A 27,452-nucleotide genomic window follows, 5' to 3' on the forward strand; every position below is an offset into this window, starting at 1 on the left:
ATTCCTGTAAACAGACCACACTGAGAAGAGATACATTTTCTTTCTCTTGGGATCATGATATTGAACACCTGTGTTCAGTTCCTCATCAGGTGTAAATTGGAGTAGCTGTCAGTATATACCAGCTGAGCATCTGGCCCTTGAGACCTATTTACAACATTTTCTCATTTGCACAACATTAGGGTCAGATTCTGCTCTGTGACACAGCATTAACTCCAGAGTAACTCCTTTGGCATCATTGGAGTTAATTCAGATGTGCACCAGTGTAACAGAGGGCAGAATCTGTCCCCTAATTCATTTGGAATAATGGAAGCTAGCTATTAGTAAAACAGGAGAGGGAGGATGATCCAATGGTTATGGCTATAGCCAGTGCGTTTGGAGAGCTGGATTCAAACCCTTGCTCTGCCACAGACTTCCCATGTGACCTTGGGGAAGTCACTTAGTCTCTGTGACTCAGTTTCCCCATTCCTGTGAAATGGGGATAATGGCACTTCCCTGCCTCACAGAGAAGTTGTTAGGATAAATCCATTGAAGGTGATGAGGTGCTCAGACCTATGGTAGTGGAGGGCTATACTGAGTACTGCATGTATGTAGGTAGGTCAATGTTGAACACTTGAACGAGAGACAGTTTGTGGGGGGATATTGGTGCTTGTTAGAGAGTTTGCTTAGCAGGAACAGGCTGGTGAAAGTTAAATGGTTCTCTGAGAGGAGTGTGTGCCTTTTTAAAGGGATTAATAAAATGTAGTAACTGGATCAGCCCAGAGACTTGCGGTCAGCTGCGCTCCCCCTCCTTCCCAGCACTGCCATGATGACTAACGTACACTCCTTGGCTGGGATTCTGGCGTTCGGCTTCTCTTTGTTTATATTTTGTGCCAACTTCAAAAGGTGCCTAGGCTAAAAATCATGCTTCTCTCTGAAAAGAAAAAGGCTTGGGCATCTTTTACAAGGCTGTACTGATTAGCATCCTGGCCCACGTGGCAAAGGCAATATCCTGCGTTGTGATGAGGTTTTGTGTCCTGTTTATAAAAAGAAGCCCAAGACTTCAGACACACAGCCTCATTTGGGAGAAGCTGCCAAAAAGGGGAATTTATCTTATGGAACCAGGGATGATATTTTAATTTCTTAAGCAGAACAGACAAATTGCCGTGAACTTCCTGTGCCAGAGCTGACAGTATACGGTCCCATGACTGAGCCTTTTTCAAACCAAGAGAGAAACCCACTCCCTTTTGTGGCTGTCCCAGTTCTCCATGCTTTTACTGAGTTCAGAACATGCTCATTTGAGACCAGCTCAATTGCCCCTTTCACCAATGTGGAAACAGTGACATGTTTCATACTGATATGCTAAGGACCTAAGATAAAAATATTAGGCATGACTGAAAATGTGGGAGTGTCCTCATTATTGAGGAGAGGGGTTTTGGTGACTCCTTTTTTGTGGGGAAGCCCTCCATTTTTTAATTTATTTTTTGTGTCCGTGTGTGAAATACTTCTGTCCATTATATAACTGCACCCGTAATGTAACCTACTGGAACTGTGCATCTTTAGCGTGGCCTAGAGGAAGCAGTGTGGACTGGTGGACAGAGTTCTGGACTGGAACTCAGGAGACTTACATTCTACTCCTGGCTCTGCCACGAGCCTTCTGGATGACTTCGGTCAAGTCACTTCTGTGTCTCAGTTTCCCCATATGTAAAATGAGGATAACGATATTGACCTTTTTAAAGAGTTTAAATTGTGATCTGATGATGAAAAGTATGATATAATAGCTAGTTAGTAAGGTCCATTTTTTATTATTATTAGCGTTGGGAGGGGATCTCAGCTTCCATGTCCGTTCTGTCCTTGACCCCTTCATATGCAAGAAGTCTTTGGTGGTGGCTTTTGGATGGTTCGGTGAATTGGATGTATCCTTGTAATTCTTTGCGTCTATCGCATTTGTGGAATAACATAGTCGTCTCTTCTGATGGTCAGAATAATCACCTTAAATTCTCATTAGTATTAACCAAAATCTGTTCAACTGGCCAACTGGACCAGAAATTTTTATTTTAAAATAAGGACATTAGACATAAAGTAACAAGACTTCAGTTACTTGAGTGTTGTTCGTTCTTAAGGCATCTACCTATTTCCTATTATTACCTATAAGTGCCTATTTCAAGGCACTTATTACCCTGGCACTGAACATCCGTTTTATGGTCCCAGTCCTGTTACCATCAACAGCATTTGAGATTTTTGTCATAGGTCTCAGTTCTGCTCCCACTGAAACCAATCTGCAAAGGGGTTTTGTCTCTCTCCATGTTCCAGTCTTTTCCCCCATCTTTTACAAAGTTTATTTCAAGGTCATTTTATTCGTGTTTCTTTCTAAGCCAGTATCATGACTGTTTGAAGAAAGAATCAAAACTTTAAAGGGAAATTGTCAACTTAAAAATTACATTGTATTTGAAAGTTTGTACCTATTACTATTACAAAATGTCTATAATTGAAAGAAATTAGGGAGAAATAATTACTAGTTATTCACCTTGCTTACTTTGTGCATTTGACATCAATTTGTATATAACCAGTTTCACTGTTTTCTCTTTTACAGGCAGTTAATTTCCACCTCTCCATGTGTGGGTCTTTCACACACCAAGAGGGGAGAAAAAACATATTTTAAAATAGGAAAATATGATTGTATGCCCACCAAAATTGGCAAGTGCAGTACATGACATGACTTAACCAATTTAAGAGAGTGACTAGATTTCAAGTTGACATGTCCCTTTAAAAGATTGTGTTCTGTGGGTTTTTAGTTACTAAGCAGTCAGAAGAAATTTTGTTTGTGACTTGGATATGAAAATTGTTTAACATGCATTGTGATGTTTGTCAGGAAGCACACAAGCAAACAGAAAATGCTAGCTATTGTTATTGTGCAAGTTTCCTTTACAAAACATTAGCAAGAGAAACTGATATGTTTTCCAAATGATCTTTCCTTAGTAGGGCTTTAGTAACGTCTAGCTATATCTGTACAGTGGAATGAAATCACATTCCAACTTTTTAACACCTTTTAAATACGCTCTCTCAATATGTTTCATGGGTTTACATTCACATCTAATGTAAATATTTAGTTCTAGAAAGATTTTTTTAAAAGGTGTTTGAGCTTTTAATGAACAGTGACAACAGCAGGCTCTTAATTTTGTATTGTGCTTGTTTGCCTTTCGAAAACAGTCATCTAGGTCATTATAGAAAAGGAGTGGGGGCAGGAGTTGTAGTAGATGTATTACTGGCCGCTTGCCATAGAGACATTGAACTCTGAGCCAAGCATGAAGTCATTTTGAACTCAAGGAGTCTCACTAATCCGAGGCAATGTATCTTAATTTGACAAACTAAAGACTGCTTGATAAGCAACCCTGTTACAAATTCTGTTCAACATGGGTGTTTGTACGTTTAGATAGCAAATGAGAAATTTGGTGATATGAAAGAATCATCTTGTTTTCTAGTCCTTACTCCCACAAGCCTGAAGGCAGGCTTGGCTCGGCTGTACCCTGCAGTTTGGGCTATGCAGTGGCTTGATGTGAAATTTGAGAAACATATGTAGTTTTCTATTTCAGGAAAATGATCTCAGGGATTGAATGTGTGTTCTGTTGGCTGCTAAGCTCTGATCTTGTCCCGTGTGGTAGTGGTTCGTTCTTTCTTTCTAATGATGGGTAAGAGGTTCCTAAGTACTTTCTATCAGAATTCATGTATTCACTTCTTGTTAATCACTTTATTCCTTCATCTTCAAAATGCAACCTCCTACATCCTAGAAACATTTAAAGTTATGGCACCACAGAAAATAATCCTATACCTTTCATTTTTCAATTGAGTAGAAGATAATGTTTACCATCAAGGAAAAGCAGTCTGCATTTAAACAACGCTTTCCTTGTTTACCATGTGCTGGAGTAATATATTTTCATACATATGAAAATCTTAATTAGCTTCTATTAAGGTTCTAGCTTCTCTATTAAGGTTCAAATCAGAACCCCCTTCCCTTAGTATCTGTGGAAGGGTGACCAGGAAACTCTGACATAGTGGAACCAAGATTGGGGTCCTATGAAGGAACTGGAGGGTCTGGTACTGGGGGGGGCGGGGGAGGGAGGGGATCCTGGGGACCTGCAGGAAATGGCAGATCCAACCCAGCTGACAAGTTGTCTTTTCATAGGGCTGTCCCATCTCTCCCCTGGCACCATGGCTCCCTTAGGACATTGGTCAGTGTGCGGAGTTCACTTAGTTATTATTTCCGTTACTGATTTCTATTGCAGTATCACCTGAGAACTCCATCGGGGATCCCATACTCACTGTACTAGGCACTGCACAAACCCCTTGGCCATCACATTTCCACGGCATCTTCTTTGAACTCCTGTTTGTGTAAAATACTGCACAATAATCTGCATAAACCCATCTCCAATTATGAGCTATCCTCTCCATTCAACAAGAACAGAAGTAATTGGTGTTATGGCAGCTATTCTTGTCTAGATTAATAGAAAACCACTTTGTTATATTTCTCTTAGGGCATTTTCCGCAACAATAATATGTTTGACTGCATATGTCTATAATGCATATACTCAGTAAATTCCTAAACACAAGCTTCTGAGTCTGATAATATACATATTCCAAAAAAGTTCCCATCAGTAAAACAAAAAGAAACTCTATAGCATGTAATTTGTGTGTATGTATTGCATGTGTGTGTACTTGGACATAATGCTTAAAGGATTACAGTATGCTTACATCAAGTTCCAAATAAATCTAAAAGTGGGGGATTCCTTTTGTTGTTGTTCTTTTCAAACTTTGACCTTCTATAGTATCTTGCATATGAGGAAGTCTCAGTGAATTACGCCTTCAAATATTCATCTGAATAGAGAAGAATTTCCCTGATTTTACAGTTGGGGAAACCAAGGCATAGTTTTTAAGGGTGAGATTTTCAGAAGTGTCTAAGGGAGATGTATATCTAGTGGGAATTGGATACCTGGTTCCTGTAGGTATTTTTGAAAATCCCAGCCTATGTGGCTTGACCTATGTCTGTCAGAGCCTGGAATGTAACCTACTCCTCCTGACTCCCAAACATATGCTTTCACTGCTAGATCCTCCTGCCTGTTTTTTTTTTTTTTTTATTGTAGCACTGCATGCTTGTAACAACAGGCCTGTCCTATGATGCAGTTTTATAAATGTTTTGCCTTATTTTCAGTGACTAGTTATCCAAATCTGTTAATTTTAGTAACTTTCATTGGAAATTCTGATCATACCTTTGACTACATTGGAGATGTAGGGGTTAACTTATGTTATCACTTTAAAATAGCATTACTTTTTTGCTTATTTTTGCATTCACTTTGTCGAGAGAGGAGCCTTTTAACTGCTAAATATCCTAACAGCTCAAACTTCAAAGGCAGATTATGCCTTGCTCACAATAATGATATCAATTTTGCCAGCTCTGTGACCTTTGAAATAACATACTTTTATGTGTGACCTGTCATCTGCCTGTACAACTCATCATGGATCAAGGGCACAATGCTTTCAAGAATGCATCTAACGAACATAGACATTTCAACTTATATATTCTGTCATTTCTTGATTGTGATAGACCATCTGCCATCTGAAGTCTAAGTAAACTATGGTTATTGATTTGATGTAAGTGCCTGACTATAGCCTCTACTTACATTATGATTCGGTACAGTTTTACTGTATGATGCAAAGTGATGCTCCCAACCAGCATTATATGCATATATAATGTATTATGTGAAACCGTTGAGGATTGGCTTTTCCCCCCTTCTTTATTCCTGTGCCATTCCATTAAGCTGCTCGTTAGATGAAAGATTGTAATTCATTTTTCAGCAGGTGAAATTTATTTGTGCTTGTGGAATCAAAGAAATTCCTTGAGTGTTTATTCATTATTACCTGCTGCATGCAATTACATTTTAATTGTAGGGTCCATCTGCTTCTCTTAAGTCAGACCCTTAGGAACAATGACAGGAGCAGGGCAAGGCAGCAAAGAATAAAAACTCTGTTCAGCAGTGGCAGATGCTCTGCCTGCCGAAGGAACTAAATTCTTCTGGGTGCGAGATGTTCAAAGGCTCAGCTTATCATGGTGGATGTTAGTTTCATTTTAAAGATAAGGGATGAGCTTCTGTGCTGTGTCCCTGAGACTTTAAGCCACCTTTGTGCCCTCCCATTCGGGAGCTCAAACCCCAGGCTGCCCTATTGGCTGCTGAGCTTCCTTGGAATCTCTATGATGCTGCATGTTGTGGCTCCACCCCTGACACGCTCCTCCAATCTCTGCCCTACCCCCTATGTCAGGGTTTATCATGACGGCCAGGGGAGGCAGACTTACAGTTGTTTATGCGTTGCCTGTGGCTAAAGAACCCTCTCCAAGATGAGGCTTTTAGGTTGCTTCTCCATTGTGCAAAGGTGTCAGGAAGCAGGGCCTGAAGCAGAGCTAGTCTCTCAGCAAACCCAATGAGCTCAGCTGGCCTGTAGTAGGCTGCATGATTGGTGGGAAGAGTCATCAGACCAGCTCTTAAGGCCAACAGCAGTTCAGTGGCTGTGATGGCTCCTGTGCCTGCTTGTTCTGAGGCCAGCACCTGCCTTAGTCCCAGCCTTCCCCCTGCCTGGCCTTACTCCAGGTAACCTGGTTCTGACTCTTGGCTCTGATTCCTGACCTCCGACTTCAGCTTTGACCCTTGGTTCTGGCATCTGGTCTCCGACTCCAGCTCTGGCTGTGTCCCAGTCACTTGACAAATGCACAAATATTGATTATCAGACAAGAGATTTTATAATAGGAATGGGTGAACCTATTCAGATGAAGCAAGAACTAACTCCAGCCTTCTCCCAAAACTTTAACAAGTGCTGATCTGAACTTCTTTAGAGGTTTGAAAAAATTGAGAACTTTTTTCCTCATGATATTTTCACTTTCCTGGTGTACTTTCTGCTTTTATTGGGTCAGGCTGAGTCTGTAAGAAGTAGTACTGTAATGCCTCATGAAAAGTGATGAGAAGACTTAGGAAGTAGCAGAAATCTCCCAAGAGGGAGCCTGTTCTCATGGGACTTCCATCCCACTCTCGCAGGATCAAGAAGTTAGTTGAGATTCCAAACTTTGGGTTCCTATATATAAACATGAACTTGAAGTTGGGTCTTCTGAAGTTGACTTGTCACTGGTTCCTAGTTTTTAGTGCATTTATTGAGTGATTCAGAGGGGAAAGCAACGCTATAATGTGATCTTACTTTAAAGAAAAAACTGGTGTGAGCATTTCCTGTCTTTGTAAGGTTCCAGATGTCCCCATGGAGAGACTGGGCATACTGTGGTCTTTACACTATCCTCAACGCATGGAATGCATAGTAAGGGTAGGGTTTTTGCCTGTACTTGCCTCTACACAGTATGCAAAGAAGGATGGAAGGGGGCATGGGCATGCTAGTGACCACCCCTTTGCCTCATGTTCCTGTCCACCTACACACACAGGACAGAGCAGCGCTGGCCAGGTGCAGAATAGAGCAGCTGCTTATGCCCTCTTTAAAGCAAGATGCCTTTCCTGAGTTCTATTGGGGTGTGTTTATCCACAATATCCCCAACATAGGACTATGCTTTAAAGGCACAATGGAGCTCTTTATCATCCTCCTCTGTATATACTGACCTGATTACAGCAGATTTGGGTACAACTATAGACCTCTCTAGATAAGAATCCACTTAGTTCAGGCCACCATTCTTGTGGTGCTTTCTGTACTCAGTTCTATAGAAACTCTTTATTTTGGATGCAAGGACAGCTGATATATATAGACCTAGAAATTCACAGTGGGTCTTGAAGTGTAGTGTTATTTCTGACCCATCTGTAATAGTATAGGACCCAGGACTTGCCAACCCATATTCAATGTAAGAGTCTCACTGACCTCAGTAAGTAAGGGTTTGCAAAACCAGGTCCTTTGTACCTCTTAAAAATGTTTTCTTTATTCAAGGTTTTTGTCCTTGTAAATGTGGATCAAAGTAAAGCTCTTCACACAAAAAGCAAACTTTGAAGAACATATCAAGCTAGGTTAATTTCCTGTTATTCTCCTACCTGAAATGGCTTGCTTATTTACTATAACTCATACTGAATTGTTGGGGACAAGGAGAGAGAGAGAGGTGAAAACATAGGTAGACACAACACAAATTAACATATGAATATGATATTCACAAAATTGATAGAAACTACTCTAGACAGTTCTGTAAGGCATCATCTTTGTCTCTTTAACTTGTCAGTTTATTAAAAAAGTGTGTGTGTGCTGTAAGTAGTATAATTTCACATGATTAAATAAATGTGAAACCCTTCTTGGAAGAATATTGCTCAAGGAAGCCTCAATGGGCCAACCTTTTGAAAATGTGAATAATTCAGAAATCTGTCGAAGCCTTAAGCCATCCATCTCTTAGCTCCTCAGAGCCATACCTAAAAAATTTACACAGTTGAATAATTTAGGATTTTTAAAAAAAATATCTGTGTAAGAAATGCTAGTCTGATGTTTTATTTTCTTAAAGTCTGAACTCCACATAACTTTTTTTCAGCACTGTTTATCCTCACTCCAGACATGAACCTTGGAAAGGTAGCAGAAAAAACAAACAGCTGCTGTGTTTTTGGGCAGTCTGCATTCCTTTAAACTTCTGAGATCAGGCTTATGCCTAGATTTTCAAGTTATTTGTCCTAGGGCTTAACCACTTTGACTCCTGCTTAAAAATGAGCTAGTTTGCCATTCCAGTGCTGGTGAGAGCTGTCATGCAGAGCTTTAATGATTCAAGAACTATGAATATATGATGTGCTTTTGGGGGCTTTTATTATTATTTTTTTAACTCCACTCACCTTCTTGGTCTTATTATTTCCATTTTGGTCCCTTTTCCCTGGTCTTTTTACAAGTGCATCATTTTAATACCAAATAATGTGACCCCATTCCTTGATGAAGGTCTTCCTTTTTAGTTTGTAGAGTATATTAGGTGCTCATGAAATAAGGGAGTAGTGGACCAGGTTAGAGCCATTCAGAGGGCCAGATTGCACCCCTAAGATCCACTCTCCGAGGATCCCCACCATACTTGGGTCTCCCGTATGGAAAAGCAGGAGGGTCAGGCAACTCTGTGGCATCGTTCCCTGGCCTGTTCCTGAGACCCTGCAAACTATGGTCCAAGGGGCCGTGCTCCAAAAGGAGGAGGAAGCAAGAAATAGGCAGGCTGATGAGGGAGGAACTCAGCAAAAGGATCTGTGAAGGGTTTCGTCCTCTCCTGTGAGTTTTCTCATGGCATGGGGTTTTCTCATGGAATGATCCAACTTGTGGGGTAACATCAGTTTGCTATTCTGCCCATCCATCCCAAACCTGGCCTGCCACACCTTGACTCTTCTTGAGCAAAGAGCCCAGTTGTACCGAATTACTTGGTATGTTTATGATGTGGGTAACAGTCTTGTGGGCACCAAACTGAGATAAATGTGTGTTCACTAGCATCTATAGTTAATGTAGAAACAAAGCAGTCAATCCAGTTTAGACTTGCTGTTCAGTTTCAGGATGTTTATGCTTCTCTTTAGAGAACCTTTTCCAGCAAAGCATTTAAGCATATACTTAAAGTTAAAGCATATGCATAAGTGTTTTGCTGATTTGCACCCTTTTTTGTATCCGAGTTCATTGGTGTAAACAGCCTTTTGGGATCTGCCTTGTGTGGGGATCTGTTGCTCATCTTATGTATACCTGTATTTGGATGCAAACAAAAGCATTCACTGTGTTTTGCAATGTACCTCTGTGACACGCTGTACCTTATGGTGTGATTTGTGTATCTTTCATGTTCACCCTTACAGTATAACTAACTGTGTATTGTCTGATGCGAAGTATGCCATGTAAGGGGTTTTTGGAATTCTCATGCCATAGTGAACATTATTGTTATGGTAGCATGTTTCCTTCAATGTCACATATATGTACGGGGATGAAACTCTGCTAAGTCATATCCCCAAATGTGTGTGTCACATGACTTGAACAGATGCAGACAAACACAAAGCTGAAAGTACACGCCCCACAGAGACATGCATACAGGAACAATTGACTAGCTTAAGCACCTTTGAGCACTTTGGCTCAAGAGGGAAAAATCGCACCCATTGCCAGACATGGATGCTCACCTGACCGCAGGGGGTGTCAAGGAAACTTGTTAAAAGAAAGAGGCATCTTTGTCTCAGGGCCCTCCCCTAGAATCTATCTCCCACGTGACATCAGGGCCTGGTTGCAAGAGGCATCACAACCAGCTGTGGTAAGCTGACATCACAAAAAGCTACTGAAATAAGTCTAGTTTAGCATGTGATTTATTACTTTAGTTAATTGTGGTCAAATCTCTTGATTAATATTAATCTGATTTAGAATCACTTAAAATTTTGCTGTAGTCAATAAACTTTTTTGTTTATCTAAAACAGTGCATGTGGATTGAGTGTGTGTAGAGACTACGCTTAGAGTGACAGAGCTGGTGCATATCAATTTCTTTGATAAATTGACAGACTAATGTAATGAGCTTGCAGGGTGCAGCGTGCAGCACTGAACCCTGCAAGACGGTAGTTCCCAGGGTAGCATCTGGGGCTGGGGGTCTTTGCTGGAGTCTATCCCATGAGCAGCTGCCCCGAAGCGCTCTTTTACTAGGTCTGGGACTGAGTATTCACAGGAGGCTGGGCGTGGGCTGGCCCAGGAGTGGGTGGTTCGCACAGCAAAGCGGAGTGAGTCGGGTCCCGGGAATGAGGAATTGGGGTGACACAGCTGCACACCAGCCCAGATTGTAGGGGGGGAACGTCACAACATCATTCATTTTTTCTTCTTTAAGTTTGTCATCCAGTCACAGCAGAAACGATACCCGGTCACTTAGGTAGCAGCTTATACAATACAAATAATAAATACTGAGTAGTTAAAATGGAAAAGTTTGCAAACAACCTGTAGGCTGGAAATGGTTCAACTAAACTATTCTTGAAGAATAACTAATATAGTTATAGAAATTGGGATCAGTTCATGAGCAACTGACAAAAAGAGAAAGTTACGCTCTCTGATGGTTTTGCTCACAATGAATATTCCAACCAGCTGCCCTTGTGACCTAACAGGGTCCCTAAGGGTGTAGGGCACTGCTAGCCTAGCCCATTAATTTATACAACCTCCTGTTCTTCCCAGGACATTTCTCTTTAAATTATCGAATCTGTAATATGCATTTTTTTTATTTAAAGATTTTTCTTTCCCTTTGCTAAATAGGACAAAAAAGTATTTAAAATCAATATTAGCACAACATTCCTCTGCTCTTTCACTACTTTATTTTAATTAAGGTTTCAAGAAAGGGAAAGAAAAAGCCTTAAGTGATGTTATAAGAGCTTCATTGTAGAGTTCACCAGAGGTTAGAATAGTGGTGAATTCCACCCTTTTGATTCAGCCATGCCTCTGACAGCATTTAGTGTGAGACAAGTTCGGGCACTACTTAACTCACCGGGGTGGGTTAGGCCACTGTATATGCTCACTCCTGTAGGCCACTAAGTTGTTTTCAACATTAAAATTAAAAACCCCAATAACTATGTTGCTTGTTAACCAAGCTCCAAACACACAGTTAATTCCGCAATGCGTCTTCCTCATGTCTACTCTTCAGAGAACCCATGGGTAGATACATGGGATTGTTATAGCAGAGCAGCCAGTGGCCCACCAATCCAGTATCTTTCCTCTGTCAGCAACAATACTGATTGCTTTAGAAGAAGGTGTAAAAATCCCATTATGCACAATGGTGGATTGACCTTCCAGTGGGGGATGTTTTTTTCTAACCCCAGTCAGCTGAAGGTTGGTTTATAGCCTCTTGTATTTTATAGCCTCTTATATAGTAGTGGGGATATTCTCAGGTTCTAATCCTTCTTTGGTTTCTGCTGAGATCACAGCCTCCATGATACCTTGTGGCAGAGAGGTTCTCAAGTTGATTAGTTATTTTACACAATACATTATTTCCTTTTCTCACTTCTAAAAGTATTGCCTTTCATTGAATGTATTGCTGCTCTTGTATTATGAGAGAGGGTAAACTTGAGCACCTTCTTGATGCCTTTTGTTGTTTTGTATAGCTCTTATGTCACCTCTTATTATCTCTCCTGTGATGAAATCATATGGAAGTCTGTCTGTGACTCTAATGTCTTTTGTCACCCATTTCTGTACCCCTTCTTTTGCTGCTGTGTTTTGGTTCATTTATTTTTTGATTGTGTGGTGAGAAATGAATCCAGCAAACCAAGTAGGGGCATACTATTGATTTACATAATGACTTTGTAAGTAGTATAGTAGAATTTTGCTAATCCACACACTTTATAATTCACCCAAAAGGTGTGGTCTCCCTTCTCTTCTTAGCATAAATGTAATACCAAGGGGCTATAAACTAGACTGCACTAGCATTACAAAATGTGCTATACAGCACTGACATACCTGTTATGGATTATTTATACATTAAACTAACCTGAATATGTTGAACACAATACGTTATGTGATTTCTGAGAGGCTGGTGCCTTGATATTTCTTTTTTATTTATTGTTTCTTCGTTTACTCATATTTCTCAAAATTCAAAATTTGGCCCAGCAACCGGTCCATTAAGCCCATTTTAAATCCTCAAAAGAGGGCCTCAGAGGGATTTAAATGGTTCATAGGCTTGTGTTGGCCCTCTGAACAGAGGCAGATTTCACCCCAAATTCAATATTTCTCAGTGACCCATAGGATCATTGCTAATGGGAAGTAAAGTAGATAATGAACCTTGCTTAGTATACAAAAAGATTTTCACCCAAGCCTCCAGCACACTCATAATGCAAGTGGATCTTGGAAGAATTTTCTTATTTTCTTAAGCAAGTTGTTTCCAGTCTGTAGTTTCAGAAACTGTCCTGGTTTATACAGCCTCAGATTTTTATATCAGAATTTTGAAACAGGCAACAGACTCCCAGGACTGAAACTTGGCAATGGCTTGCATCTTCAGATTCTTTGACTAGGCATTCTTTGAGATAATAAAAGGGAGAAACTGAAGCAATTGAATGGAACTTCTTGAAAATGCAAAAAGTTATGTACAGATTTTTGTTTCTTAGAACTTTTAACCTGTTTTTCCCTCCCATCTGACATTCAAATTCCAAAGTGCTGTTTAAAATTGCTAACGAGTATAACCTTTGATATTCTTACCAAGTGCATCTTGAGGGTTTTAGGAGTACTTATGATTTTTAAGAACATTTATCCACTGAATTAGTTGTTTCCAAAAGGAAGAGACAAAATATCTCACTCGCTTTGTGTTCCAGGAACCTTTGATATACATCTTTGACAGCAGTCATCGGCCTTGCAGCCAACTCCTGTCATCCTAACTCAAATAAAACTCCCATTGACTTCACAAGAGACATATGTTTGCCTGAGTAAGGATTGAGCCCTCTTTCCAGGTATTTTAGTGTGCCTAAAGAATGCAGAATTGGGCCAGTCTGCACCAAATTTGATAGAGCTATTAAAACTTCTGTTCTCTTGATTTCTCTAAAATGTGTGCACTGCTGATGGGAATTTCGCTGCTTCTCTTTGGGATTCATTTAGGCTTTGGCTACAACTACATGATAGTTTAGGCTCTGATTCAGCAAGGTACTTGAGCACATGCCTAACTCTAAGCATGGGAATAGTTCCATTGACTTTAATGGAATTTCTCCATGTTCTTAAAGTTAGGTATATGCTCAACTACCTTGCTGAATCAGGGCCTGAATAAATTCACTGTTCTGGAAAATATCCATTGTTCTCCTTTGAATATTGTCACTTTAGATTCCCTCAGTCTTGGTTGCATAAAATGTTTCTTTATGTGGATAATATATTCAAAGAACTGTAATTAATAGATAAGTTATTTTTCTTTCTTCTAGAATGGTGGTAATGGAGTTGGGGTTGTGATGTCTTTATCTAATGCTATCGTCCACATTTAATTTATGAGCTCTTAGTATGAATTACCTCAAGGCAATCAGACAAGGGAACCTACTATCTATCTCTGCTTATTTCAATGTCTCGGCCAAGCTTGTACATGTTGCAACATCCTGAAGAATGTCAGTTTTCTTGTTTATGAAGAGCTCAGGGCTCCTCCCTTTTTTGGTTTTAATTTATATTAAGCAAAACTCTCCTTAAAAATAATGTTATATATTTGTTTATGAAATTCAACAATGCAAAAGAACCAATCACTTTTTTTTTTAATTGTTGATTTTTAAAGTGCTCTAAAAGGACTAACAGCTAAAATGTTGGCCACCACATAAGAGCCTTCAGGTCAGGGCTCTGGGGAGGAAGTAAGGAAAGACCTGCAGTTCTGTATTGCTGTTACGTTGGCAGATGAGGTGGTACACATTTGTTCTCCAGTGGTACATTGGCCATGAAAAACCCTATCAAGCCCAATCAGATAAAAGGTTTTGGGTTTTTTTGGTCCGTGTTTTGTTTTCAGGAGAGAACCATGTGGTGAGAAGCAGCGTGTCTCATGTGGAGGGGAACCTTGCTACTCAGTGTAATCCACAGTGATCCATTAGAGAGTCACCCTTGCCAAGAATGTGAGGAGGGTCTAAATATGACGCCAAGGCTCTGTTAAGGAATGTTGCCTGTGCAAAGGTGATGGTACTTGCCCTGGTCCCCTTCTATGTGGAGGGGGAAGTTTTTAGGAAGCGACTGGCTGCAGCTACTCTACTGGGTGTGCACAAGCCATTGTGGTCCCATCTCACTTCCCTCCAAAAGGCTGGGTCAGAGCTTTATGGAGTGGTGGAAGCTTCATTACAGCATACTTAGTAGTTGGGACCATGTGTGGACCAGTAGTCAAACATTCACAGGTTATTCTGTGCTGTAAGTGGGTCGATGTGAGAAGCAAGATATCCAATGTACTGGATAAACTGCGTGCCGTCATATGGTAGTAGTTGATTGACCATCATAAATTCATGAGGAGAGGAGGGAGTTTTCTCAAAACTTGACTTAGTTTCTCCCAACGGGCTTGCAATCCTCTGTGACTCTTTTAATGACCTTGGGCTAAGTGTTAAATGTAAGGAAATGTAAACCCAGGTAATTTTGCTCAGCTCTGTGGTCTGCTAACCAAAGACTTGCCCAGCTTCTAATAGTGACCCCTCCTGGTATTTGAAATGAGGAGCGAACATTGCTGCGGTTGCTCTGGTGTACAGCTTTTACACGATAGACCAGCTTCATTGAGTTATAGGTGATGAAATCAAGTTAAACAATGATAACAAATGAAGGGCCAATCGCATCCTTGGTGGACCTCCATTTAAATGAATGCAGTTACAGGAGGGATGAATTTGGTCCAGTAATTAAGCTTTATTGAAGTTTTATAGTAGTCTAAGGCTACATTTTCAGATTTAATTGTTTAATAGTTTTAGCTGACTAAAGATGGTGACAAGAGAATATATTTTTTTTAAATGAATTCTTTCATTAAAATGCATATTGGGCTTTTTAGTCCTGTCTGCTACAGATGAAATATTGAGCTTGAAAGAATGCATTTTTCTGAATTAATTAAGCTGAAATGCTGCTGAAATTGCAGTTTGGGAGATACTGTGTCCAGGATACTGGACTGGAAATCATGTTACCTGGGCTCTGTTCCCAGCTGTTTCAAGGGTTTGCTGGATAGTCTTAGACAAGATCCTTAACCTCTCTGTGCTTCTGGTTCCCCTTTTGTAAAATGGGGATGATAATACTTATCTACCCTGGTACTGTAAAACTTACAATGGAAAAGTGCTATAATTTTATGTATAAATGGTTAGTATTTTATTTGACCTTTCAAAGGTTTCACTAACTTTTTAAAAAACTTTAAAAGTTTAAACCTGATTTGCCTATATGGGCATTTGTAACCTGGCCAGCATCATGGTGCTATCATTGGCTTTATAAATACATAAGAATGATTTTGTGGTTAAGGCACTGGACTGGGACTCAGAAGCTCAATGTTCAGTTCAAGACCCTGCCTCCGACCATTTCTTTGACTTTGGGCAAGTCACTTAAGTTCTCTGTGCCTCAGTTCCCCATCTTTTAAATGACAATATTTCCTATCTTCTCTGCTTTGTCTGTCTAGACTGTAAATTCTTCATGGCAAGGACTGTCTCTTACTATGTGTTTGAACAGTGCCTAGATGAATGGGGCTGCGATCTTGTCTGGTTGTCTATAACACTATAATAATACGATAATGCCAATAATAAGTAACAAGCAGTCAAATTAATGTCTACTTCTCCTTGCTTCATGACATGCTATGGCGGTGTATAAAAGATTATTATTATTTTGTATTTTCTGGCCTGACTGAACATGTTTAGCCAAATTCATCATGGGCATCATGGCACTGAAATCAATGAAGATACACAAAGGATTAATATGACCTCTTCTCTGGCACTTTAGATGGGTGTTTCCCTTCAGGACTGTTGACATAATTTTTCCTAGGAAAACTCTGAAAAATTGTCTTGAATTGTCTGTTTTGTGTTTGTTTTTTTGAAGGCTTGTCCCTAAAGAGAAACACTTTTTATTAGACATCGCTATAACTGACAAAGGAAACAGCTTTTTGGCACAATGAAAGTGTGGCTTATTTTGTTGTTGTATGAGCAGGTTGACATTTGCCCTGTTCAATGTTTTTTTTTAAAAGACAGATTTTAAAAGATTCTAGCCAGCAACAGCCACTCCTCCCTATATAGCTATAAAAGATGCGCCCTGCCACCCCCCCAACAAGTACAATGCTGTATTTTAGACGTGTACTGTGAGGTGTGACAAATATTGAGATGCCCAAGACTGCAGTTTGATCCGTGACAGCCCTTGAAGTCTCACTGAAGTTCTTTTGCCTGGAGTCTTATTGAAATCAGGGTACATCCATGCAAATCCAATAGTGGGCTCAGGACACTCCTTGCTTTAACATAAAATCTTGTGTCTAATTTCTATGGTAGGAACGTAGGAATGGCCATATCCATGGTCCATCTAGTCCAGTATCCTGTCCCTGGAAGTGGCCAGCACCAAGTGCTTCAGAGTGAGGTATAAGAACCCGCGCAGTAGGCAAATGTGGGATAATCTGCCCACCCACCTGAAGTATCATCCTGGTCTCTAATAGTTAGAGATTGTTTTATACCCTGGAGCACAAGGTATAATAAATATGCTATTCGGATATTTAGTAGATAGGTTTCTGGAAATTGTGTGCTGCCTTTAAATTATATTTTTGATAGAGTTGTGTGGCAGGTGTGATGGTAATCAAAGGTCACTTCCAACTTTGGGGTGGTGGCTACTAGAAAGGGTACCAAAGATCAAAGGATAGTGTTGTTTTCTAAACCGTATCTTGTTATGTCGTCTTTGAAAACAATCTTGTTGTTCTCTTTCCATTCTTGAAGTGGTGTCCCTTATTAAATATAACATGGATTCTTTCCAGGGAGTGGCTGCAATCAGAGGAGATTAATTATATGTGTGGGTGTAGAAAATTGCAGATCGGAACTTATTCAGACAATAAAATCCTTTCCTTTAAATAAACAGCATGTTTTGCTTAGAAAATTCTATCAAATTAAAATAAATAAATAAATAAAAGAGTAACAAACTCCCCAAGAGCTGCTGTATCAAAAGTAAGTAGTGCGCTGGGTTTAGACTTAGTTATTTTTTTTTCTCTTCACAGAAATAACTTACAGTTAGAACCTTTTATTTAGAAGATTCAATTTCTAGATCATAAAACAAGTTTCGTTTTCTGATTCCTGTTAAATGTAAGGGCTGTGTGGAGCCTTTCCCTAGAGACCATCTTCATCGAGATGTCCAGGGCAGAGTTTATGCAAGTTTGTTTCTACAAGTGTGAACTCTAGAGATTAGATTACATGGTGATATGCACCTTAGGACTTGCCTACACAAACATTTAGTTCATGGCAAGCTGAAGTGTGTCTCTATCCCTCAATAGCCTGCCACAAACCTAGATACAACTGAGATAGGCCATGGAAAGTCTGCCATGAGACTAGGTTATGATGGCACATCGTGGCTGCAGCCTTTCTTGTTCTGTGGTTGTAGCAGGCTAGTATAGTATGAAATTGTGTGCACTGACTGGAAATAGCATGTGGGCAGGACAGCTATGAAATGTACCAGCTCAGCACTCTCTCTTTGTACAGCTCCTGTCAGAGTTAGATCTGCTCCTCATCACAGTGGAAGACCAATTAAGGCAGAATCAACTCAGGATTGTTGCCTCAGGATTGTTGTCCTTTAGGGTATATGGGTCATGCTGGTGCAGGGAGCTGAAATGTGTACCTTCCTGAACAACCATAGGGCCTGATTCAGTGTCCATTGAAGTCAACAGAAAAACTTGCCATTTACTTTAGTGGAAATTTGACCTGACTTTTAATGAATATGGTCCCAGGCATTGACTCTTTTGATAACTGACATTTTGAAATGCTAATGTAGTGCCTCTCACTGTTAGTCAAAACCAAAGCTGCAGTGAAGTAAGCCCCTCAAGAATTGCACTGTAGCTGCTATGCCTCCAATAGGCTTACTCTTCGTGACTTCGTGAATTTGCTCTAATGGGGACTAAACCCTAAGGGGGGAAATGGTTTTAAATTTTTAAATAAAAGCCATGCCACCAATTCAGTGGAGATTTCAGACTTTTCCAGATGTGGGGCGAACAGAGCTGGTGAAACAAAAGTTCACAATTTCTATCAAGATTTAATTTAGTTGAGTGTGAAGTGATCTTTCAGGGCCAGGCAAGTTTATTGAGTCAGCAAGATTAGAGAGAAGTAGAGAAAAAAGGAGCATGGTAGAAACTCAAATAATTTAAAATAAACTTTCCTGAAAAGTTGTGAAATCTCTGTCAAATTCAGCACTTCATCATGTGTTTGATTTGCCAGCAAATTACAGAGAAAAACAGAACATGGAGAGAGAAAAAGACCTATTGGTCTGAAAGGGTAAGAGATCATTGCCTTGTATTGTCCAATTAAATTTAATTAATCTTCATTACATTTTATTTATCTGAATTCCAGCTTACAAACTGTGCATTTTAGGGAGCTAGCTGGACTGGCAGCTTTTGCTGGATTCTCACATCTTTAATCAAGAGATGCTCATTAGAAATAGTTTGAGACTTGTGGGCCAATCCTTCTACAGCTGACGTCTATCACAAAACTGACATTGACCTCAGTGTGAACAGGAGTAGAGCTGTTAATCACCATACGCAAATGGAAGGAAATCCACAGTGTAGTTATATTTTTGCCATCCAGAGTTTCTAAGGATCCTTATAAGTAGGGAGCAAACTTCAACGTTGTTTTGCTGTTATGCAGTTAACTTTTTAAAAATCTAAACCTTAGGATCATGTTTTATTCCTGCAAATATAAAGGTTACACAGAGGAGGCAAATAAAAACTATGAGTTGGAGGGGAATTCATGAAAATATTGCCTTTGCCAGTACGGACTACAAAAATTTCTGTGTTGCCTTTTATTGGTGAGGTTTAAATCCTTAGAGCTACAAAGATTTGAACAGGGGCCCCAGAGTGCAAGAGGAATGTGTCTGCTCTTTGTCCCAAACAATCTTCCCCACCTGTCTTTTTTTGTTTGGTATATTTAGTGTATGTCAACAGAAAAAAATACATTTCATGTTAAAGTCACATCTGTGCTAAGAAAATGAGTTCAGAGAAGCAGGGGTTTCTTTTGGATTATTTTTTTCCAAAGGTAACTAAAAAAAACCCTGATAACATGTTTTAAATATTAGAAACTTGGGATTTATACAGTTTAGTGGGTGGAACTGGTGCTATTTACAGAGCCTACCATGTTTCAGTTTTATAAAGCAATTAAAGAGCTGTTGAATAGGTGAAATAAGTAAAATGCAGATAGCCTGATGGAAATGGATTGGACCCGGGCTTGTTTGGCCCTGTGGTTTAAAACTAATCTGCCTGGGAGATCTAGAGTAGTAACAGAGTGACAACAGGTGCAGCTCTTCTTACACTGCTGTGAACTTAACCCAGAGCTCTTTCTTTGATTCTCTTCACCAAACATCCCACGTAGCCAGCATCTCATAAATGTTATAGCAGTATGATACTGTTTCAAGGCTAAATGACTAGATGCCAGATTTTCTCTCCTTCTGGCTGAGAAATGTCACCTAAGGGTACACTTACCCCTTTTCCCACTCCCCCCAAAGAGGATAATATGCAGTGTAGGCAAAAACATTGCTGTGTCAAGTATAAACAATTTCAATGTGTGTAGGACTAATAATTTGTTTCCATTTCAGAAAGGTTATGAATTAACATGTACAGCTGTAGCCATAATGTAACTGTGTGTTTTCTTATTGCCTTGTGATAACCTGTGCTTCTCTTCAGGCTTCTACAACACCAACACCCAGTACTTTTGAATACAAAGTATTGCTGGAGGGGATCCATGTGCTATATCTCAATGTTCTATCTGGGGCATTTTTGTAAAAACCACAGTCAGTTTTATGGCTGAATCAGAGCAGCGATGTGTTTGTTTCTGCATAGGCCACATGATTTCGGGTGATACTAATAACTTCTACAGGTGTTAGACCATGGAGCAATTCAACTGAGCAGAGCCAAAGTCCTGGGTTTTAATTTGAATTAATCTATTTAAATTTCAAGTTTTCAAAATTAATGGAAAAACATTTTTTGAGGTTGCGGTAGTCATGCTCCACTGTCACGGGTTTTCTCTTTGCTTTCAGAAACTCACACAGCTTTCTTTGTTCTTGATGATTTGTGGCTTTAAATAACTCTGGCCTACAAACCACAGAGAGCTACTTTGTGCCTCTGCACGCTACCTATTTGGTACCTAACTGCACCCTGCCCTAACAAGTGTAGCAATTTAACTGTGGATGAAATCCTCAGCAGGTGTAAATGAGTGCAGCTACTATTACTTCAGTGGCAGTATGCCCATTTACCTCTGCTTAGGATCTGACCCTGTACGTCAGCATTTAGGCTTCAGGGAATACAAGGGTCATCTTTATATAAATTGTTCATTGACAAAGAATTATCAGTAATTTGTTTTTATTAAAATGTCCACCGTGACCTTGGGAGCATATTGAACATATATCAATCTTGTCAATTGTGACATACTACTCTGCCATTGGTGTCTGCAAAATACACTTTTTGCGTACGTTTTAATTAGATCTCTGACCGTTAGGACTGTTGAATGAAATCCTTGTCCAATTAAAATCAGTAGCAAAACCTCCATTGACGTCATTTAAAGCTGACAGCTAATTTTCCATGCATGCTAGTTTTCTCTCAAATCCAAAATGTTAACATTTCATCTAGAGTTGGGGATGAATGTGAAGTACAGTCGAGGCCTGATTCTTCAGGCCCTCTAGCTCAGGAATGCCACACATGGATGACCTGTGGACCAACCCCTAGATCACCATCCAGAGAGGGCCAGATTTGACCGTTTAGGCACCAACCTTGTTAATAGGATAGGTTGGTTCTGCATCACCCCATAGGCAACACCAGGAAGCAAAAGGCCTTCCAAAGGACCGCTGCTACACCCTTTCACAGAGCGCAGTATCTGTTCCCAGGCTTCCTTCTGTCCCCTTTGGAGTGAGGGGTTAGCAGAGAGCAGTCCCTGGTCTCAGCAGACCACAGAGACTGCAAACGTGGCAGGACCTTGCATGGGGGAAGATACTGGACAGGGAAGCTTCTTGTGCCTTTCATCTCCCATACACGCACACACAGAAGCTAGGCACAATCTGGCCTTAAGCTTCTGCAGAGAGAGACTATCTGATTTTATGCAGGAGTATAAGCCAATGTGGGTTCACACTAATGATAAGTGGACCTTAAAATGTTCGGAAGTTCAGTTTTCATGTGGGTGACCACCCGGAAAGTCTTATACACTATCTGAAACTTGTGCGTCTCTGGTGAGGACAGGCTGCCAGTGAGATTTCCAGGTCTTCCAGCTTCTTGTCATGCTGGAAATTCCATAATAGCAACATTTCTTGCAATACTTAGGCACATCCATCTCCAGTCCTCACTGAAACATATGAACGTGCAAGGGTTCAGAAAGTTAGAAAATAGCGGAAAGGGATGTGTAGTGTGGTCCCTCACAGGTCAACCTGCTTTGTAATGAATATAAAGGGGATTCTTTCCTGAAGCTCCTGGGCACAGGCAGGACCCTGGCAGGCAGGATCTTTGTAGATCCCAGACTAGTGTTTGTAGAAGTTTTTCAGGAGCAACATTTTTCTGTTGAAAAGTGTGGTTTTATTGAAATAGAAATTTTCCATGGGAAAGAGTTGATTTTGATAGTTTTCTGGCTTCTCCTGATGGGAAAATTTTAAACCCAAAATTTTTGTTCCAAATTGACAGTAGAAGATTGTCACTTCATTTTGTTTAGAAAATTCCTGAGGATAATCAAGTTTCATGACCAAGTCTGTCCTACACTGACTAAACACAGCCTGTGTTGCCTAGGGAAACCACACCAGGACTCCAGAAGTTTGGGATAAGCAGAGACTGCTGATTATATTACAGAATGTTAACTGAACTCTCTTGAACCTTATGGGTTCTGGTGGTTGGGAAAGGAGAGGGGGGTTGTTTACTTTGTCCATCTGGTTGATCCATCTTCAGCTAACCCAAGTCTGATGTTTTAAGGCCAGTAAACCAAAATAATACAGTACTTCTAACCATTCAGTCAGAAAAGTGACAGGAATATACCACAATGAAGAGTAACAATACTTTTGTATCTCTGTCCTTCATTACATGTCAACAGCTGGGCACAAGTTTTATGAGAAGTCAGCTGGCAGGTGGTTTTCAGGTGAAGCTTATTCGGCCCCTTTTAACCATCACAGTTTTGATTTTTTTAGTTTATTCTTTAAGAAGTGTGCTGTCTCTCACTCAGGGTGTGCATTGGATAAGAGTTTCTATGAATGGTTCCAGTTCAAGCTAGTATTTATATATATCTGTTTCAGTTTATTTAAAATGTGCCTGTCCAAAAACGGGGATACATGTACTAAATATTTAACACCACTCCTTCCCCATAAAACATACAAATTGGACCACTGTGCAGAGCTATAAAAACGCTCCTCAATGTCACCTTCCTAGCCAACATTTTTTTCTCCCAACTGAGAGCACCAGGTAGAACAGATAAGCTTTGCACAGGAACAGAAGGTCACCACATTGAGGCTGATGGATTCGGGGGTGAAATGACTTTCAAGTGGTAGACTTGTCTCAGACAGCCTTCTGACTCTAGCCCCTTCAACTATTACCTCAGGCATCTCAGCTGACCATAACTTCCATGGTACCAAAGAGATTCTGAGGTCGCCCTGACCCAAACTGTTTAAAGCTTTATGCTTCAGTTAATTTGTCAACATTTACCTGGAGATGGATTAGTAGACAGTGTAGGGTGATGCACTTTAAACCCTGGAGAACTCTGATTTTCAGTTGTATGTAGACTTATGGTATCTACTTTCACAGCTTTGAGCTTTCCCCTGTGAGCAAGCACCTCAAGATGCTTACTACCGCTATGGCCCTTTGAGGCAAGCACATTGCAGAAGCACGTAGATTTCAAAGCATTTTTCAAATTAGCACCTAAATAAAAAGGTGTCATAACAATTCATAGCATAGAGAACTAGATAAATAAATAGCCATTTAAGATGATAGTTTGCTATGATTTGGTAATTACCATATTTTGGAAAGCTCTGCAACATTATTTACTATTTATGTGAAACCTTCCTAAAATGATAAAAGTCTCTTACTTATTTATTTATAATTGGAAGGATCAGGTTAATTTGGGGAAAATGTTTGGCTTTTTCCTTTATGCTCCTATGGTGAGAATTTATTTATTCACCCAATTTTTGTCAAAGATCCTAATTGAACTTTAATGTCTGTCTTTTAAATCCCTGGAAATTGGAGTTTCTCATGCCAACAATGTCATAGCTGTAATTACATGTCATGTGTTCTATTTTGGGGTATGTTTGTTTTCAAATCAGAGGAAATGGTAATTGATTGATCCATTTTTTACTGTAGAACAGGGCAGATTCAAAACTCAGGACCCTGTTCGAAGTAGCTTTAGACTCTAGGTAGCTTGTGGGAAGCCTGAGAGTAATCCCAAAGTGATCTGTGTCTCTCAACGTTTACGAGCATGTAATTAGTCATTCTCATTTCACTTTCTCTGGAGGGCTAATACACATCATGTCATTTGTTTGTTGCAAACTACTGTACAAAAGTAGAATGGAAACCATACATATGGGAAATGTCAGTAAAATTAGGATGATGTATCTTTTTTCTTCTTTTTTTTTTTTTTTACAGATCTGTTTGTAAATAAGCATCAAGAGTCCTCCAGTTATAAAAACATATGGGAATGCTAAAGAAGTAGAATAAAATGTAACATGATAGCCTTCAGCACTGAGCAACATGTAGTTTTGCAGCAAAAGAAGAAAGAGACTTTTCCAGTTCTAATATGGCATAATCTAGAAGGCTAGAATTTGATTTGTACTTGGGACTGACTAAAAAGTAGCCTCAATATTTGTTTCCATGAATATTTTTGAGGGGAGAAAAGGAACACTCAGTTGCATTGCGTTTGGGACCAATACCATGCAGTGTCCTATTAACTAGCCAGAGATTATGGTTAAGTAGTCCAAATTGGAGCTTTGAAATGGCTACACTTATTTTAGGAACAAAGCCTGGTAGGCTCAGGGCAGATAAACTAAATCCCGTGTGGCTTGCTGGACAAAACTGTAAAGTAAAGTAAGAGAGTCTCTATACTCTGCATGGACAATAAAGATCCCATGGTTGTTTTCATAAGAGTAAATATTTGATTTGGTGTCTTGAGCTAAAATCCTCCCACCAACCGCTCGTGTGCTGTTGTGCAAGGCACGATGTGTAACCAATTGGTTGCTGTCCTCCAACCCAGATTCAAATGCATTGTATTGGTGCTGTTTGTATATATTGAGGTTTTCAACAGTGGGATACTGCAGGATGAATTAATATAAAATATTTTGCTGCTATTGTATAGCTGTCTATTGCTTTAGACTTAGATTTTAAGCTCTTTGGGCCAGGGAACGTCTTTTTGTTCTATGATTTTTCAGTGCCTAGCACGATGAGGTCTTGATATAACAAACATTTGTTTACCTTATTGTGGGGGAGTGTATTAATATATGTACACAATATATATATACACACAACAAACATTGTTTACATTATAGTGGAGGGTGTATGTGTGTTATTTATATCTATATATATAGATATTAATAAACTTTTAGTTTAATTCCCCTTGTTAGGCCTATGGGAAGCTTTTTGGGAGAGGGGGTTGGAGAGGGAGGACTGGGACATTTATAACATTTTTGTTATTTGCAAGGAGATATAGCACAAGATGCTATGAATAAGTTGCATCAAATCGCAGAGAAGCACTTGTGCTTTTAACATTCCTTTACTTTTTTATTCAGATGCTGTAATTTAATCTTTCAACAGAAATAATTCTACGCTGAAACTCAATACATAATTCATAAAGTAAGCTCTAAAAGAAGTGTAATCCCCAAGTATGCATCTCTGTAACTAAACCATTTACAACAAACATGTAACATTTCACTGAGACTTGGCACAGCCAGCTTGCATGTGGCACCACAAGGGCACCTCCGAGCCTAGAGAGAGTTCACTTTTTCAGTAGTAGTTCGAGTTATTAATGTCTTTTGGTTAATTGACTTTACAGAGCACAATTAAAAATTATCTTCTAGGATGCCTTAGTCTTCAATAAGACAACAGTCTGTTTGCTGCACAGTATCTTGTGTCACTCTTAGTTATTCACATTTTTTGCTGTAAGGAAAGTTTGTGGAGGGAAAAAAATCCATCTTAGAGTAGATCTTTAATTTTGCCTTCTGCCTCTATACCGTATCCTTATGACACTGTACTGACACAGTGGAGCTCAAACAGTTTTATCATCAATGTTAGTTGAAACAATAATTTAATATTACACTGGGGTTGCATCACAGCTTCTGTTACTTCAGTATGTCACTGAACTGTTATCAAGTTCTGATGAAATACAGAGCCAGTGACAGTGAAACTAGAGTACATGCTATACAGAAGGGCTACTAGTTTGACTCTGTTTTGCTTTTACACACAAGGCCACAAAACATTTTGGGCCAGATTCAGTCCTGGTCCAAGGCTCCATTCACTGGAAATTTCCCTAGACTCTCTGCCATGCCTGTGTTGTGTTCCGGCTGCACTGTTCTTTTGGAATGTTCTTGGCGTGCATGGCCTGCTCACTTGGTTGATGTATGCAGAGGGGTGACCATATGCAGCACTCCTGATGGTGGGAGAACACTTTTAAAAATAGATCCTTTTTTAAGGCGTCACAAGTTGGGAACCCAAAATCAATAGTCACTTTTGAAAATTTTGGCTCAAGGCTCCCTGTAGCCAATCAGCTACCGTGTCATTCCCTGCAAACTTCCTAAGTTTCATGAGTTAATGAAACAGTGTAAAAAGTGTTCTGACTCTGGATTTTTGTCTTTTCTTATTAGGTCTCTCTGTCCATTGGTGTGCAAATGGACATATTCCCCAGACAAGGGCTGGGATGACAGTTTCTGGAAGGTGATTGGCTTAGAAGATTTGGTGGCAGATAAGTATGAAAAAATAGGTAAATGAAGTTAATTTTAAAAATATAAACATTTTATATCCTGTTTTATTATTTATTAGTTGTCAGCAGAAAAGTATCTGACCTTACTGAAACTAGAGATGAGTGGGCAAAAAAACCTATAAGATTGGGGGGTCCCTGGTATATTTCCTAAATACACTCTTTAACTGTGTGTGGATGGCATGAAATGTAATGGTGGAAATCTTGTGATACAGAACTATTAATATTGCTAGAAGGATCACTTTGGAAAAAGCTATTCTTAAAAGCATGACGTCATCATGTTGGGCAGTCAGCATTGTTTGGGGGTTTGATGTCATTTACTGATGTATTGAATAGGTTTTAGGGGAGCTGAGGAGAAGCATAGACCCAGGAATTGGTCACTCCTGAAAACTCCAGCACTAACACCAATTTTCCTTTTGTTTTTGACAAAATCACTTAGGTCAAAATGTTCAAACATGTTTACTAATGTTTACTAATGTTTTTAGTGTGGCAGGGTTTCTTATGCTGACCTTGAGAGACATCCTGGCAGGGCTTGATTTTTTCAAAGGTGATAACTTCCAACATCTCCTCTCAATTTCACCCTAGAGTTGCAGGTTGGCAGCACTCCCGTAATCAGGCCCAAATGGTTTCAAATTGGCCACCTCGAAATTCAGCAATTTCTACAGCAGGCACAGAAGAAAATGGGGACCTTAGCACTTGAATTTGTTCAGTAAGCTTCTGACACTTGGACACGGACCACCGTGCCAGTGAAGACAATGATCATGGCTTTAGCTACTGTAGCATATTTTGTGACCTGCGTCAATCATGCTTATGGAAGCTTTTGAAAAAGAACTTTTTCTGCTTGTTAGTGTCTTCCTGGGGCTGCCGTACTTACTTAGGAGTGAAGTTTAATTAGAATGTTAGTCTTGTAACGATACCTACAGCAAGTATTCATTCATAAACATCCATACTGTTAATATACCA

The 27,452-nt window shown here is 39.8% G+C and overlaps 1 protein-coding gene across 11 annotated transcripts in view; it reads left to right on the forward strand.

The window, feature by feature from the left end:
• The window catches only part of FGGY (FGGY carbohydrate kinase domain containing), a 351,678-nt gene that overhangs the window by 202,720 nt on the left and 121,506 nt on the right, over positions 1-27,452 (forward strand). For 10 of the 11 annotated variants that reach the window (XR_010917523.1, XR_010917522.1, XM_067535443.1 and 7 more), the window contains one exon: positions 26,377-26,492. The exons of the other annotated variant lie outside the window; for it this stretch is intronic. Coding sequence is in view for 8 of the 10 variants with exons in the window: in XM_067535443.1 (XP_067391544.1) it covers positions 26,377-26,492 (116 nt within the window). In the remaining 2 variants the exon portion in view is untranslated. The remainder of the gene's footprint in view (positions 1-26,376; positions 26,493-27,452) is intronic. 11 annotated transcript variants of the gene reach the window in all.

Source organism: Emydura macquarii, unplaced genomic scaffold, assembly GCF_026122565.2.
Source record: "Emydura macquarii macquarii isolate MOO-44397 ecotype Brisbane River unplaced genomic scaffold, CSIRO-AGI_Emac_v2 contig_3506, whole genome shotgun sequence".
Lineage (NCBI taxonomy): Eukaryota > Metazoa > Chordata > Testudines > Chelidae > Emydura > Emydura macquarii.